Raw genomic sequence first — 17655 nt, 5'->3', positions numbered from 1 at the left:
CAATAGGAACTCTTTGCTTAAGTTAACCGTTGCTCTTTTCTCAACGCAAGATGGCGGCAAAAAGCCGAGCTTATGATATACAGTATTTCTTCGACTTCTACGGACTTTTGACTTTGGGGAACTAAAACAGTTTGAAGGAAAACAGTGACGTTAAATTTTACATCGGCGCTGCCAATCTTAAATTTATCTTTATTGTATAGCAATATGCCTTTTTCATCGTACCAACATATTGCAATTAGAACACTGCCTGCATGAAGTGATGTAAATAATTATAAAACACTGCAAATAAGACTTTTATTACTAACAGGAAATATCAGAACTGTGATGGGCTTGCCCTTGAACCTCAAATTGTAAATACATTTAACATTGAAAGAAAATATTCCAAAACTGTATGGCTTCTGGTTACATTTGTACCTCGTTTATGAGTTAATGCCCCAAACCAAATAATTGAAAAATATGCAACAGGTATATCCATTCATTCATCTACTATCAGGTCACACACTTGTTTAAATATTGCACTATTCTCTCTGAAAATGTGAACTGTATTCAGATTCTTTTTGTTCCAAGCTAGACATGGACAATTAAAAGTGGGAAAAAAATGGTCACATTTAAAGTAAAAACCAAGATTATGCATCTTGTAGTTGGATGACAACTTCAAATGAAGCCTCTTGTTCGTTCAAGCCCTGTCTGAATAGCTGAGAATGCTGCCATGAGGTGTCCCCGTCTCCCCCACTGAGTTCTGCTGCCACAATCAGCTCTGAAGATCCAGACAGACTGGAAAACGACTGGAGCCTTCCATCTGAGGGTTCAAAAACAGGAGGTAAAGGTTAGACATAAAACTAAACAGATAATAAAATGTCTTTGTTCCCCTTAAAGCATAGCACATATACCGCCAGAAAACTCAGTTGTCATCTGTCCCGACTGCAAACTCCAGCAGACTTTCCCAGACTGGAAGGTTTTGCTGTTGGCCATGACAGAGACAGAATGGATCTTCAACCCAGCTGAAGCCAAGTCAAACTTCCAGCTGATTCTTCCAACAGTAGAGCCTTCTGTCCGTGCGATGTAAACCTGAAGAAAGAAAATCAATCAACCACAATTACAGCCACAAACAGTATACTGGATGTTGTTTAGAACTTAGGCTTGAAGAGGAGTGCTAATAAGTTTACCAGCAATTTTGTTCAGACTCTAAATATATGTGTACTTATTTTCATCTTATTTTTCTTTGGTATTAAGTTTTAAAAGGTTTTCAAACAAGTGAAAATCCAAAGCCTTGCATTAAAAATCAAAGCAGATCTTTACCCATATTAACCATTAGCAGCACAATAATTCATTGTAGGAGTCTAAAATTGAGATAAATGTAATAAACTGAATGAATATAATGAAATTGTTTGTTGCAATTATTTAAGACACATCTTTCAATACTTTTAAAAATTTACTAAAAAACAAGCATAAACTTAATTTTTTTTATCTTTTTTTTTTTTGCTATGTCAAGAATAATAAACACACCATCTTCCAATCATTCTCCACTTTCCTGAAGACGGACTCCTTTGTCCACACACACTGATCCCAGTTTGGGATTATTTCAGAGGAGCTGGACACCCGACAGTACTGGTCCTTTGGGGCACTGTAGCGCACGTGAAGCAACCTGGCCTTCTTTTCTTCATCAGTCGGCGTGAACACAAAAACTTCAGTCTGAAACAAACACATGCATGGTTAAATAATAAGAAAAATACATTCTTCCACCTCTACCACGTATCGATGTGCCCCTCGGTAAGGCAATAACCACACGTTGCCTTCCAATCTGCATCTGAATGTGGCTCTAAGATAAACTGCTATGTGGGACTAGAAAATCTCTAAATGAATTCAGAATATTTAGCAAACTGCAACAATAAAAACTGAAGGAGCGACTGAAAGGTGGTCTTTGAGCTCTTGGCCCAGCCTGCAGAAACAATCTGCAACTTTGATCTAACCCACTCATCATCTTGTTCAAGGGCATCGGTCTCGTCTCAGTGATTTACTCTACCTGTGTGGATACCTTTTTATCAGCTGCACTGGTTTCCCCACGCGCCATCCTCCAGGCCAAAGACCCAGAGCTGCGGCCTCCCAGTTCTCCAGGTTTGGGCGTCTTTGGTGAAATGAACTCCACTAGCTCAGCAAGCAGCCTCTCTGTCAGTTCCCTCTTCCTGTCTGGACTCAGGGATTGCTGTCTCTTCATTGTTAGAGAACAAATACAAGGTTTTATGTTTTTACCACTGCCACCACATCAATCCATTCTGAAAAGCAGGTTAGAAACCATTGGGACTCACAGCAGCATTGAGGCCATTTATGGTGTGTAGCAGCCAAGCCTCCTGCACCCTGGTTCTCCTCGACAAAACCTCTGCATGTTTGCAGGAATATCTCCATGTCACATCAACCACCTGGGGAAAAAAAAAACACACAAAATGTGAGTGTGCTCTTTGTTTTAACCATTAAAATCTCAATGAATTTATGAAGTGAAATGAATTTAATATCTACCTTAGAACTAATGTTGAACCATAAAACATTGAATTCTCCGCAATGAGAAAAAACAACAAAACAAACTGGACCATGAACACCTTACAAGACGATCAACTTAAATACCCTGAAATACTTTAAACTATTTGTCACATAACCAAACATGTTTGTGGTTTTGTAAAAAGCAGATTTCTATGTGTAATTATTGTAATTTAAAACAGCACCATGGTGGTTTGAATATCAGCAATCCCTGATGCAAATGGAACTGGGCTGAGATAGAGATGCATTGGAAAATCAGCTAAAGACTAGACTCAGGCCGTTTCCAGCTGGCTCACCCCTGATTGGTCACCAGTCAGACAGAAACTGAAATATCTGAAAGCTGAAAAGCGTATCTCACAGAAACTGTGTGGAAGTCATGTTTCAGCCTTTTCATGCTGCTGTTCAGGAAACCCAACTGTACCTAATACACTGATTGTTGAAGAGAATTGCTGAAGAAAGTTTAAAATTTTAACTCTGCAACCATTTTGTTTTGAAATAATAGTAGAACCCTGTTTCACAGAGACTGTTGTCATTAACTATGCTTCTAATATATAACATTATTGACCACACAATGGGGAAGTTAGGATTGTTTTCCATTTTCTTCCAAGATGTTTTTATTTTATTTCTTCAAATATAATTCATACTTAATATCTATATTGGCTTTACAAACACCAGATATTAGAACTTGAGGCCAAACATGTGATCAGTGAATCACCGGATGCACCGACTGCAGTTTTCTGGCCAATCACTGATCTGTAAGTAGAGTTTTGAATGAGTTTACACTCATTTAAAGCAGACATCCACAAATGGAAAATAATTTTACCCTTTTTGTTTGTGTTTCTCCTTTAATAAGAGTTTGTTAGCTTTAGAGCTGACAACAGAAGCTGGGGCTTATGTCCTAGCATAAGCCCCAGCCCCTATCAGTACTGATAGTGGCAGAAGCAGAAGCTGCTGACCAAGCGCTGCTCTGACCTGGTCCTTGGAGAAAGCCAGGACGTAAGCCAGTTTCTTTCCCCAGCCGATTTCGTACAGCAGCGGCTTATCACAGACGTTCTCACACGAGTCGCAGTGCAGCCAGCGATGCTGAGACACTGAGTAAATCTCTGTCCACACGTGGTCTGCAACAAGACAAACGCTGCTTTATATTCACTTCATTACTGCAAGCAGGATCAAAGCTTTGGTTGCAGACCAACAGGAACAAATTGCAGGAAGCTATAATATACAGGAATATAACAACTTTATGAGTGATAACTGGAACTGAAAGTTCTACACAGTAAAAAAAACTGTTTTCTGGTAGGAATGCAGTAAAAACAATTAGAAAAGGTGTTTAGCAGGTGACACTCAACAGAATACTAAATGACAGGTTACTGATGAACTGTATGATCTATGGAACATGGACATACCTGTACTGTCCCAGATGTACCTGGCCTCAAGGCCCATGGCTCTGCAGCACAAAGTGAAACAGTTGGCCCACTCTCCACAGCGCCCCCTCCTGGTTTCTAAAAGCTTTTCAGGGTGATTATACCTAATGTTGACCATAAGAGACAAAAACCCACAAATGCTCAATAAAAAATGGAATCAAGCTTGTTAACAGAAATTGAATTATTAATGTGATCTACAGTGTTAAAACAGCAATAATTAAAAAAATGCTATTAATAAATTGTGCATCTCTGAATATTTATTTACAGCTATATCATATCTCAAACTAAATTCTAGTTTCAATACCAGTCCTTACCACAGAACTTGTATTAAAATTTCTCACACACACACACACACACACACACACACACACACACACACACACACACACACACACACACACACACACACACACACACACACACACACACACCTAGGGAATCTGGTAGAGAGCTGGCAGCTCTGACAGTAGTGGTTCTCCACTCGCTGAGCTCCCCAGCGCAGTTCCTCCGCCGTGGGGCCGAGGGCCGGACCGTGTTTGGTGGGGCCCCCACACTGGCTGCAGGGCAAGCAGTCCACCCAGGAGAAGAAATCCTGCTTGAACCACCGGAGCAGCTCCAGCACCAAGCAGTCTTCTATACCCAGCTTACATTCTACACACAAGGACAGCAAAATGACTTTCCTCTAATTCTCTGATAGGTGAGCAGGGTAGGTAAAAGCATAGGTGTGACAGAATGGGGTGGGTGGGGTGGGTGTGGTTGCTGAGGCGTGATCTCACCTGGGTCAGACTCCTTCAGCTCCTTCAGCTTGTGTTGAGCAGAGGAGGATAGCTGGTGGTGAGGGATGATGCTTCTGGCTTTCAGCTGCAGCTCGGGGTTTTCATACTGCATCACATGTTGGAAGTTGGACTGAAGAGTCACAAAGAAACTCATGCTGCTCTCCTGAAAGACAAAACAAACATCAGAGTTTTTTTTTTATTATTATTATTTCCACATCAGAGGTTGGTGTCCACGTGAATGCACTCTCTGCCATTTTCCACATAACAGAATGGAATCATACATTTGTCCAACCAATTGTAAACTCAAGTTCTATAAAGCTCAGCTTAAAAGGCACTGTGTGAGCACTCAGCCCCTCTGATGTACAGTCACTCCTCACACAGGTGGTATCTTTAGACATTTTACTCATTTCTACAGTAAACTGATGAACAATAAACTTTCCAACGTCATTGATCAGCAAACTGATCAAATGTTTGAGTGAAGGCAATACTGGTTTTCATAACTAGTAATTCTGTCTAAAATACAGATCACGCCTCAGATCAACTTCTGAACTAAACCTGACTGATGACCTACACATCTCTTACTGTTTGGATCTAGCGCGGTTAGTGAACATCTGTTTCTCCATCTGCATTTGGAGAACCAACTACAGACTCAGACTGAGATGAACAACCCAACCACAGGTCCAGGATCCCAATGTTCTGATGTCTGAGCCTCTTGATTATCAGTTTGTTGGAAAATCCTCTGATTCTCAGCAGGTTGATCCTGGATTGCTGGAAGAAGTGTCTACCTTGATCAGCTCCTAAACTCATGGCTGCTTTCCCATGATCTTTTCCAGGTAACTGATTTTGAACGAGTCCCATACAATCACAAGAAGGATTGATCAGAGAAAACCATGATTCTGTTTCCACTCTAACGCTTGCTAGACCCTCTTTGACATTGTGAAGTTTTTTTTTTCCTTTTTAGAGGCAATCATTTCCAAAACAACAATTTCAAAAACAGCAGTTAGTCAACTAAGTAAACTGAAAGTGATATCAGCTGAACTCTTTGACAGCTACACTTTTGTAGGACTGAACAACATGTAGGAAGCAAAGAGACTGCCATGGAACGCAACTTCCTCTTTTCTGCAGGGCTCTCCATTGAGGAGAGGGTGTGTTCAAGTCGCAATCAGTCATAGCAGAGCACCAATTTTAATAAGCAATTAATATAGGTACTGACAGTGCTTAAAAGCATACAAGGTAGGTACGTTAACGGACTGCAACATAGCACCATAATGCTAGCTTCTTTGTATTCATTTTAAGTTGCCATTTTTAAAAATCCACAAATATTTTAAGACTCCATCAAAAATTTATTCCAAAACTAAATTTACTTATTTGAGATCATGGCTTGGAATGACTGTCAATGCTGGCTAAAAATATTATTTCTATCTTAACAAATTTATGTTTAGGTGGATCATGCCCTTTAAATATCATAAATTTATGTAATAATATTGATTTTGCAATATATATCGATATTTTCTTTCCTAGAAAAAAGATTGATATTCATCCGCAAGTATACTAACATCCAACTGTCACCTTGCTCACTCACTGCTTGCTTCGCCGGGAGAGTGATTAGGTCATCAGGCTTAGAGTGATTCCTTCAGATGTTAAGTGTCAAGGTTAAAAAGGTATCAAACTATTCAGAGCAGGCTACTTGGTGCACTTTATTTACTTTACAAATGCATAAGCTACAGTTTGTACTGGTTCAATTAAAAGAAACATGTTTTCTCACCACTTCTTTGATTCATTTTGTCCAGCTGTCGACTTTAAGTCTGTGTCCATGTCCAACCAGAGCCAGGTATTGTGTAGTTGGTGCCTTTAATTAGTTTTCAGTTAAATTAATTAATTCCAACTCTATAACAGTCACAAAATGTCACCAAAATCACTCTGTCCCTCTAAAATCTTTCAGAAAATCGCAAGTGTATTGAATTGTATCGTTCGCTGAATATCGCAATATATATATATATATATATATATATATATATATATATATATATATATATATATATATAGTATCGTGAGCAGAATATTGTGTATCGTGAGATTATTGTATCACTACAGCCCTACAAACCATACAGTCTCAAGATGTAGACTCAGCTTCGTACCACCAGGCCAGATGGAACAATGGCGGATTCCATGACTGGCTAAGACATACATAGACAGGGCTAGAGGACCCAAAGTAGCAGTTAATAAAAAGTTGAGCAGTGTTGATCTACTGCTGCTTCTTCTCTCCGAGTGAGCAGGAAGAAGGCAGGGGTGGTGCGGAGCTTTGAGTTTACCTGCTGTTCACGGTGTTGCTCTGGCCTGGGAGCAGAGGACGGAGCAGTGCAGTGTACCAGTTGACAAAATCAGTTCTCTGGTATGTCAATGTTCATTGTGTCAAAAGCCTTCAAAAGTCAAACGCTTTCTCTTTTATCCACTTCCTGTACATGTGTTCCTGTCTGATAGAGTAGACTGTGCCATTCCAGTCTGACTGGTTGCACTGTAGCCCCACCTTCCCTGCTGCTGCTGCTGATTGGACTGCTGCTCCAGCCCATGTGAACCAATCAGCTCCGCCTTCTGCCTTACTAACACCAATTCTGTTCTGAGAGGCAAGGCCAGATACCACATTTGCCACATTATGCAGCATACAGCATCATATTTATTTATTTCAGTATTAGAACATTTAAATTGTATAAAATCTTTGTATAACTATATGTTAGACTCCAGTTATAACACTTTTATGCATATTTAGTAGTTTAATGAGCAAATCTTTGTCTAGATTATGATGCAATATGCAATAAGTGCCAAAGCTGATTGTTTACAGTACAATAATATTACCAAATCTTTTGATTTTATTTATCAATAAATGAATCAATAGACTGGCTCATGTAAAATGTTTTAGTAGCAGTCAAACATGTTAGCAGCACCACCTGACCTGTTCCACCACAACACACTACTATGTCTGTATCACACAACACTGACATAAAGCCACTGAATTTAGAGAATTAGTGCAGTACAAAAAAACTCAATTAAATTGACTTAACAGAGGGGCGTTAACAGGTATGTGCAATTGAATGCAGTCACTGATAATCCAGTATATAACGTAAAAATCCCCCTACTTGAACTCCATGTTGCTGCTAAAATGCTTGGCCGTCTCACTGTGTAACAGTTACTAAGGAATCTTCAACCACATTGCTCTGCAGAGGCATCTCTGATAGTGGCCCTAGAGGATTATTAATAACAATATACTATGCAAATGATTCAAATTTGAATTAGAATTAATATGAGTTGCATCAACATTTCATTTTCATTTGGGATCAATAAAGTATTTCTGAAATTGAAAAGTTGCTCATGATCATTATAAGAACAAACATGATCTGTTGTATTCTTTGGAATACAAAGAAAATCAAAGAAGAATGTACACGCTTTACTGTTAGAAACAACACAGAAGCGGTGAGCATACCTACCAGAGATGATGGCTGTTGAGTAGATGGCGCTGTTGGTGGGCTGGAAGCAGCAGCGCAGCTCTCCGGTACCGACGCTGAGGCCACAGCAGGCTGAGAAGCAGGTTGGACAGGACGCCCCCCACGCAGTCTCAGATCCCGCTCTGCAGCAATACAGTCCCTGATGAGCTTCAGCTGCTCCACTGATGCAGACTGAGGGAAGACCAGATGGGTTTCAGCCTAGAAACAGTTAGAGAAATTAGCTGGTAACAATGTTACACAACAGGAGCAGCAGCTTTAGAATTACTAACATTAATGATAGTTGTCCATTTACCTCCTCAAATCCCATCTCAAAGAGACATTCCACAGCTCCTTTGATAGGCAGCAGCTTGGTGGAGAAGGTGGGGTTGCCGATACGGATAGACCTGTACTTTTCCTCAGTTGGACACCTGTTGGCAGTGACATAGAAAACAAGATGGCAGAATTTGATTTCTATTCAGTGAACATTTGACTACATATTTAAAATTAAGTCAGTGATTACAAATGTTTTAAAAGAAGCTGGTGTGAGTTTTAATACCAGACACAAATCTGCTGTGATCAAAGTACCATGACGTCCACAGATCATCACTTTTATTGAAAACAACTAGGTTTCATTCTCTGACAGATATTCAAAATGTAAAAATGGGTCAGTGCTACATATGCAACTATAAAAATTAGATATTAAACTTTCTTAAAGAGACAGCTTAGGAGACAGTTACACTAGGATGGAAATGATTCTGGTCCAAAAAAAAAGACGTCTGAAGACTCAAAGAAAGAATTACCTCAGCCCCTCAGGTACCAAGGCATTTAAAGCCACAACACTCTAGATCGGAATAGAAATAAATAAGGACGTTCAAGAAACATCTACTAACCCCCAGGATGAAGTCCACCATGAACTATAACCTGCTGAAACACTGCCGTGACTGTCCAGACCTTCTTGGACTGAGGGTGTGCTGATTAACGGAGATGTACTTGTATAACAAACACCTTCAAGCTCCACTGAGGGCTGTTAATAATCCATCCATCTATTATCATACAGGCTTATCCCTAGTGAGGTCGCGATGTGTGCTGGCGCCCATCTCCAGCACTCAACAGATGAGCGGTGGGGTCACCCTGGACAGGTCGCCAGTCCATCGCAGGGCAACACAGAGACAAGCAGGACAGACAATCATGTACACACCCAACTCCAAATTCATTTAAGGAGAATTTGGAGAGATCAAGTAACCTGACAGTCATGTTTTGTTTTTGGACTGTGGTAGGAAGCCGGAGTATCCGGAGAGAATCTACGTATGCACAGGAAGAACACGCAAACTCCATCCAAGAAGACCTCAGGCTGGGATTCGAACCCAAAAATGCTACAAATTGCGCCACTGTGAAGATATAAAAAATACTATATTCTACATAAAACTGGCAAATATATAATGTTATTGCTATTTGTGCTGCGCGCGTTTTCGGAACATGTAAGAAAAGACAGAATTTATCTCTACCTCTACGCTGATCCCTAATGATGACACGTACACCAAAATTACCCTGATAAAAAACCTACAACGAGGTTTGGAATTTTTGCAGAAGAAAAGGTGTATCACCTTATTAAAACCACCACAAATGTATCACCTTATTAAAACCACCACAAATGCATACCGTACATAGAACATAAAACGGAATATTTATTTTATTTTTTTTATTTTTGTTGCTGTTTTCTTGTGAAGTTGATAAAAGAAAGCAGAACAGTTGGTGGGTATTTTTCAGGAAGATACAGTAAATCCCGATGGACCTTGACACATTCCACTGACCCGTTTACTGGACATACCTTATAATGTTGTCCGCATATGTAAGCAGCAACTTGGCCACATCAAGGAAGACCTCGTCAGAGTTGTCACACAGTGTTGTGACCGCCGGAGACAGAGACATTTTGTTTTATAGCTTTTGGTAGAAGATGTAGCGCCAATGACTACTGCTACTTTAAAAAAAGAGCTAAATTGCTTCCGCTTGGGGTCCTTGAGGAATGTGTCCCACAAGCTGCCTAACAAAATATCAGGACCTTCAAAATTGCACGGAAATTGTGTTTATACTTTTATAGTTATATTTTTAAACTATATTTTTATTTCATTTCTTAATTTTAAAACAGCTAATAAGGCAGTTTATTTTTTGTTATTAATAAAACTGAAATGGCGTTCATCATTGGTACCTAAAACAAGCTAAAAACAATCAACTCTTAGCTTTTAAGGCTAGCTGCTTTAGTGTTTTTCTTCGGTCAGTCGGTTTAGTTGTGAGAAATATTAAAATGTCCGCTTTATCTCTGTCCTGTTGGACAAAACTCCAACGGAATCTTCACTACACCAGAACTCTGCTTCATAAGGCTGCCTTTTGTTCTAACCAACCCACCCAGAGCTCCCAGTATGGACAGCACTCTGTGAGGAGAGTTGTTATTACTGGAATAGGACTGGTGTGTCCCCTGGGCACAGGCACCGCTCTGGTGTGGGAGCGCCTCATCAGTGGCCAGAGTGGGCTTGTCGCCCTGGACCCTGAGGAGTACAGGACTGTCCCCTGTAAGGTGGCTGCTGTGGTACCGAGAGGGTCTGATGAGGGTCAGTTTAGGGAGGAAACATTTGCAACACGTGCGGAATTAAACAGCATGTCCCCGGCCACCGCAATGGCCCTCGGGGCTGCTCAGCTGGCTCTTGAGGACGCAGGGTGGTGCCCCCAAAGCCCAGAGGAGCATCTTAACACGGGGGTGGCTGTAGGCATGGGGATGGTGTCACTGGATGAGATTGCTCGCACCTCCGCCGCTTTCAGAGAAAAGGGCTACAACAGAGTGAGCCCTTTCTTTGTGCCGCGCATCCTGGTCAACATGGCAGCGGGGCATATCAGCATCAAACACGGACTGAAGGGCCCTAACCACTCTGTGTCCACGGCCTGCACAACCGGTTCTCACGCCATTGGTGATGCAGCTAGGTTCATCGCACACGGGGATGCTGTTGCTATGGTTACAGGCGGAACAGAATCCTGCATAGGACCACTGTCAATGGCCGGTTTTGCCAGAGCACGTGCCCTCGCCACCAAATGGAACGACGACCCTCCGCTGGCCTCCAGGCCTTTCCATCCGGACAGAGACGGGTTTGTGATGGGAGAGGGGGCAGCCGTGGTCCTGCTGGAGGAGCTGGGTCACGCAGAGGGAAGAGGGGCCAGGATCTATGCAGAGGTCCTGGGCTACGGACTTTCAGGGGATGCCAGCCACATTACTGCACCCTCTTCAGACGGGGATGGAGCATTTAGGTGACTGATTAGACCGATGTTTTGTTTGTTTGTTTTTTTTTTCCTCAACATTGAAATCAGGAATCAAGTAGAAAGTCAGATCAACTTTTTCACCTGCTTAATCATTTGCCTGATGTTTCAACAGGTGTATGTCTGCTGCCCTTAGAGATGCTGCAGTCTCCCCGGCAGATGTCACCTACATAAATGCTCATGCCACTTCCACGCCCTTGGGTGATGCTGCAGAAAATGCAGCCATTAAGAGGCTCTTCCAGCACAGTACTGACAGCCTGGCTGTTTCTTCTACTAAGGGAGCCACAGGGCATCTGCTGGGTGCTGCCGGGGCTCTGGAGGCAGCGTTCACTGCTCTGGCCTGCTACCATGGGGTGCTGCCCCCAACCCTCAACCTGGACCGCACTGAGCCTGAGTTCAACCTAAACTATGTTCCCTGCACAGCACAACCATGGAGGACTGAGGGCCGACGGCTCGCTCTCACAAACTCATTTGGGTTTGGTGGAACCAACGCTTCATTATGTCTCAGCAGTTTCCCATGATAGACTGACTTGATGACATTTGCCTCAAAAATAATAAACTAGAGTTTAGAGCATCTGTTATGTTCTAAAATGACCCAGTATTCACCATCAAAAGTGATGTCTTTAACTGGAACTGCTTTCCATAATGCTTTAATTCATTGGTGTAGATGCCTCTGTCTTTGGGAGCATTTTCTTGTTCTTGACCCAAGTCAAGAACAAGAATTAGGACTGTTAAATATTTTCAGAGTTCATGGTTGACTCAGTAACACCCAGGTGACTTCCTCCACTGCTGAGCACCGCTGTTAATGTGTCTAAACCGTTATGCTGTGTTTGGGTTTCTGCTAAAATGACACTGTGAATTATGACTGAATGTTGCAACATTAGTCCAGTTTGTATCAGGGTTGTTATCCCAGATGTGATTTCTTTTCTGAAAGAACAAACTTCTAAATATGTTTAAATAAAATTGGATCAGAGCCACTACCTTTAACTGACCCTTTGAAAAAACACAACTTAATATTTTTGGCAAATATATCATGTAGCAAATATACCATTTTATTCCTATTTTTAAGTTTGGAAGTAAAGAAAAGCGTGTCTTTTACAAAAGGTGGATGGATACATTTTCTTATGACAAATTATGGTGGAAAAAACATATTTCAAATAAATGTCAGGAAAAATAGATCTCAAAACGTGTTGCTGACACTTTTAATGCTGGTCTATTGTGGAAATTTAATTCAATCAGTCCATAAAAAAGCTGCCCCTTCCTGGTAAAAAATGAAGCCACTGAAAAACTAAACTCTGCATGTTTCTCCCTTCACCACTAGATGGCATCAGCTCACAGTTGATCCCACACATGTTCTCCCTCCTTTTCTATTGTGCAACAGCCAAGAGGACTCTGCTTTTGAACTCATAGAAGATATTTGTTCATTACTCACATCTTATTTATTGCAAAACTCTTGACAACCAACTGTAGTCCATAACAACATTATTCATAACAAACAATAGGAAGGTTTTTGCACTGGTTGCCTTGTCTTAGAAGGAAGGGTACCTACAAAGTCTTAAAACACTGACATTGACATGAAACATCTTCAATAGTTTAAGATTTTCTATACCAGAACTTGTCAAATGGAGTTTTAGCTGTAATTATATATTCTTAAAAAGACCTCCTTCTGTAATTGAGGGACATTTTCTGTGTACGATCAAAGCAAAGTATTTTTAAATATTAGCTGAAGAATAGGACACTGAGCTAATCAGTCATCTGTACAAGTCAATGCTCAATCAATGCTCTTTTGTTGTTGCCTAGACCTTAGTCATGGTTTTTGTACTGAATGGATCCACGATGAAGAGAAGAAGTAGAAGCTATAAGTTTTCAGAATTTTACTGAGTGAAAATTGTCTTCAGCAAAAGATATTAAATCTGACCTTTGAAAAGGTGATCCAAAGGGCAACTGAAGAGAAGAGTCCAGGCAACCACAGAGGAGTCCTTGTGAAGAGACACATTAGGGGAGAAGCCTGATGTGAGGATAACAGAAAGAAAACCACAAACTGAGTGGTAGCAGCACACTACAGCAACAGACCCAAAGATGCTTTATTCGAAATGCAGGGACCCACAGCAGCTCAAATCTAGAATCCATGAAGCAAAATATACGAGCCACACGGGAGACAGAGTATAGATCAAGCAATACAATTTGATCTGATCCAAAAAAAAAAAATCAAAATGTGAAAATCCAGCAAGGGAGAGGCTGAGACAGAGTAGGAACAGTTCAGGTTAGATCCACAGGAATCAGAATCAGAACCAGCTGGACTGCTGAGACAGACAATCTGGCAATGAGCTGAGAAAACATGTTTTCTGCTTTACGATAATCTGGAACACTGTCAGTTTTTTGCTTATGGTTATTAGTAATATCCTGATCTGAAAACAATGCTATTTATAATGAAACACCTTCCTCTTATTTTCTTCTGAGCCTTTACATTCAGCCTGTTTCTGTGTTCTCAGCTTTATAGTGGAAAAAACAATAAAAAATCTCAAGAGGAGAAGAGAGAAAAAGAAGGTTAATTAGAGTCGGTGTGTCAGGATTTGAATGGAAGTAGTGGTGGTGTAAATTGTCCACTGCTCCTCCACAATGCTCTGCTCTGCAATATGCAAACGTCTTTTCAGTTCTAATTATTCTGCTGAGAGGAAAGGAAGGATAGCCAGATCTGGTTTTTCTATTCATAGATCACATGTGGGTAAAATCCCAAGTATTTTAATGAATTTAAGCTGATATTTTAGGTTTTAGGTTCATTTTGTTCTATAGTTGAGGTGATACACATCTGTACATACAAACACCAGAAACAGCAGATAAAGGAAATTTGTCTTTGGAGGAATTTTTTTTATTTCTAATAGTCTCACATTGTTAAAAGGCAGTTTATTCCCCATTCAGTAGAGACACATGTATCTAAATCCCCTCCTCAATTGTCAAGTCTCACTCTGGCTATTTAATGTCTGGTTCTGTTCTAGCTACGGTGGGTGTGTCTCCATTAGCAGTGTGTTCCTCACTATGTGGGCGGTCTGTGAGAGTTGGAGAGATACTTTAATGATGGCATTTTGGGCACGTACCCATGGTCCCCTGGACACCATAGAGTCCATCATGAACTCCACTGTGTATCAGAGGGAGCCTGGAAAATATGTAACACCATCTGTAAAAAAACTAAACAAAAAAAAATCTAACAGAAGCAGGACCCTGAAAAATGACAATACCAGTACAACCACCAAGGACTGACTGAGAATAAACAAGTGGACACTCTTGGGCCTAGTCAAAGCCCATATCTGGGTTCATTTCCAAAATGGAAGTTAGGACTGGGACAAAAGTAATTTGAAAAGATATCAATTTCTAGTGTTTATGAACCACTTCTTTTTCTGAAACAAAATAATTATTATTAGAAATCAATAAGTCTACGTTTCTTATTAAAAGATGTTTAATACTTAATGGTCGTCCTATCAAGAATTAGTCTGAGAACTGACAGCGGTTGGGTTCTCTTTGGGATATTCGCTACCTATAACTGTCTGCAGAAGCCTGTCAATAAACCTGAACTTTAATGCGCTGTGAGCACAAGAAACCAAATTCAGTCGAAGCCAGAACCTGTGAGCTCCTTTTCAGCACTGAGAGGCCATTGTGCACATCTTTTTCTGTAGGTCTGTAGTTGATGAATAGTGCTACAGTCTCTGATGAATTTAACAACATTATATAAAAACAGCCTCAGATGATGGATCACTGTACTGGGGAATATCTGTCCAGACCCATTTTTAGAGATTATTTTCTATTAACTGCTCTGGATGTCAGTGGCAGCAAATGAATAAATCAATTATTCATTTATCTTGAAATTATTCATTTATCTTCCAAAAAGGGACTAACCTGACACTGATGAATGAACCGATGCAGCATAGAAAGGAAACCCATGCATTTTATTGAGGATTCTGTTGCTGCCCAGACCTTCCATTTAAAGTGCATCTACTGTGTGTTTTCCTCTACATTGGCTTTAAATTAATCTCTACACATAAAAAAGAAGTGTGAAAGACAACACTTTTACTCTAGCTTTCCTTCAGGATCGTCATTCCACATTTTCCCTCTCACTGTGTCTCCTATGCCAGAAGTGGTCCTTTCCATGTCCTCCTCACCCAGCTGGTCAGGAACTATTGATTCATAGTGCTGGAATGATGACTTTTGTTCCAGTTGCTCTTGCTTTTCTTCTTTTGTACATTCCTGCCTCTCTAATTAGGAGAAACCCAAGCTGAATTACAATCGCCATGGCAACAGTCAGGGTGATATCCCTTTGATATCATCCTGTCCCACAGGGAGAACCGCTCATCACCACGTTCTAAAAATAGAGCGTCTCTTCTCACTCTGTGGCGCACGCTTGATGGCCTCCATTTCTCTGCTCTGTCCATTATTGAACCCAGCTGAAGCAGCACTTTGTGAAGCCGTTCTGCAACAAAATGACATTTTAGTTGCTTTCTTAAACTGTGATTCCTGCTCTCTGGGTGGGGCTGATAAGCTGTAGGGGTCAGGTGATGACTGGTAGAAGACTTTGGTTTGAGAAAAGGAGGTTTCTTCTGTCTTCTGATGTTTTTACATGAATTCACTTTTTTAAAACAGATTTATTTTTTTCGGGTGAATAAATCAGCAAGGCAGCAGTTAGCAAAGAAAACAGAATTTCAGGTTCTGCAAAATCCTTCCTGATTTTGTAGATGAAACAAAAACATGATTGTTCGCTTGAAGAGATGCAAACTAATCCTGAAAAGATTTCAGCACACTAACCATTAAAGTCCTTGACCTTATGCAAGCGACTGTCGCTACGTTTGTCCAAGAAGAGTGTAAAGCTGCAAGTCAGTGACTTGATGCAATCTGCTGGGTTTCCTTGGATGCAAACTTTTTAAACTACTTACTTTGAATACTGCACTGCTTAATAACTAGGATCAATTGGAATGTATGTGGGATTGAATTGAAATTATTTTTTGGTGACGTTCCTCAAGACATCATTTGTTGTGAATTAGTGCTATATTAAGAAAATTGAACTGAATTGAAAGATACTCCATGAAATATTTCCAGTCTGAGGAAAATCAACAGTCCTCAGTCATCTTGAGTTTCTTCCAGCTCTTCTTTCTAAAGATTGAACCAACAGTTTGCCTTTTTCCTTTTACTCCCTTTCAGTCGGTAGAAATAAAATACTTAATGTTTTTAATCATTTAAAAATCATACATGTAAGTCTCTGGGGTTTTTTCAGATTTTGTCTCTTGCTGTTGAGATGAAACAGGATGAAATTACAGACCTCTCCATTGTCTGGCAGGTAGCTCCTCATTTTAAATAAGGCTTTCCCTCTGCTACAATGGCTTCAGTATTAAAAATGCGTTTGAACTATTCGGCCATTCAGATCTACCAGTGCTTGTTAGTCAGACAATAAGTGCTTTAGTTTTTTAAACATGATCTTTTTATCAGTTAGTTTAAACAAAATAAAAATGTGTAGATTAATTTTTTTATGTACTTTAAGAAAGATGCTTTATTTAGGCAAAAATGAGAAAGTTTTGCAAACATTAGAAATTTGTAAAATAAGGTATTAGATAACTGTTGTAGTCCTGCTAAAGAAGTTTCATGTGTTCTCCTTCTTCCTCCCTGCAGTGACAGAGGCAGTATGTTAGTCCTGCAGTCTGGCCTTTTAATTTTTGATCTTCAGCTTGAGCTGATCAGAGCAGACTGATGGTTCAGTGAGATGACAGCTAGGTGAGGACCGGTCCCTGTGTGAGAACACAACACCATGCACACCGCACCAACATCAGAGATGTCTGCTTCAGCAATGACCATCACCCTGTTGTAGTTTGGTCACTGCTACAATTTTTGCTATTATTGGGAAATGATACAGTTATTTTGTTTTATCCATATCTTTAAAGATATATCAGAAAAAGCAACTAAAGTCAGTTTTAATAAATATATTTTGATAATCATCAAGCCAGAAATCTTCTCTGATAACATGTTTACAGTTAAAAGACTCTGAATTAAAACATACATGTCATGCTCCTTTTTTCTCATAAAAATACAACATAACTTCTTTTGTTTTCAATTTGCTAAATGCCACAATAATGAGAGAAAAAATATTTATTGACTATGTATTTA

General features: G+C 40.2%; 2 protein-coding genes across 3 annotated transcripts; one reads left to right on the top strand and one right to left on the bottom strand.

Annotated features, from left to right (window-relative positions):
• Positions 1-280: 280 nt before the first annotated feature.
• ngly1 (N-glycanase 1) lies at positions 281-10217 on the bottom strand. 2 transcript variants are annotated; one of them, XM_088010058.1, is made up of 12 exons: positions 10037-10217; positions 8522-8636; positions 8212-8427; positions 4730-4892; positions 4385-4604; positions 3936-4057; positions 3505-3650; positions 2307-2417; positions 2024-2209; positions 1507-1692; positions 891-1068; positions 281-799 (listed from the first exon to the last, which is right to left on the bottom strand). In XM_088010058.1, the coding sequence occupies exons 1-12, from the start codon at positions 10135-10137 to the stop codon at positions 627-629; spliced, it is 1917 nt and encodes a 638-aa protein (XP_087866184.1). In that variant the 5' UTR covers positions 10138-10217; the 3' UTR covers positions 281-626. The 2 variants fall into 2 exon arrangements, with proteins under 2 accessions (XP_087866184.1, XP_014868648.1); XM_015013162.2 differs by having other exon boundaries at positions 2036-2209; positions 10037-10216.
• A 183-nt stretch (positions 10218-10400) lies between these two features.
• oxsm (3-oxoacyl-ACP synthase, mitochondrial) lies at positions 10401-12488 on the top strand. The gene is made up of 2 exons (XM_015013166.2): positions 10401-11502; positions 11627-12488. The coding sequence occupies exons 1-2, from the start codon at positions 10511-10513 to the stop codon at positions 12030-12032; spliced, it is 1398 nt and encodes a 465-aa protein (XP_014868652.1). The 5' UTR covers positions 10401-10510; the 3' UTR covers positions 12033-12488.
• Positions 12489-17655: the final 5167 nt, after the last annotated feature.

Source organism: Poecilia mexicana, unplaced genomic scaffold, assembly GCF_051168715.1.
Source record: "Poecilia mexicana isolate PSO_F unplaced genomic scaffold, ASM5116871v1 scaffold_11, whole genome shotgun sequence".
In the NCBI taxonomy this organism is placed as follows: Eukaryota; Metazoa; Chordata; class Actinopteri; order Cyprinodontiformes; family Poeciliidae; genus Poecilia; species Poecilia mexicana.
The sequence above is the reverse complement of the archived record's forward strand: the minus strand, read 5'-3'. Positions and strand labels throughout refer to the sequence as shown.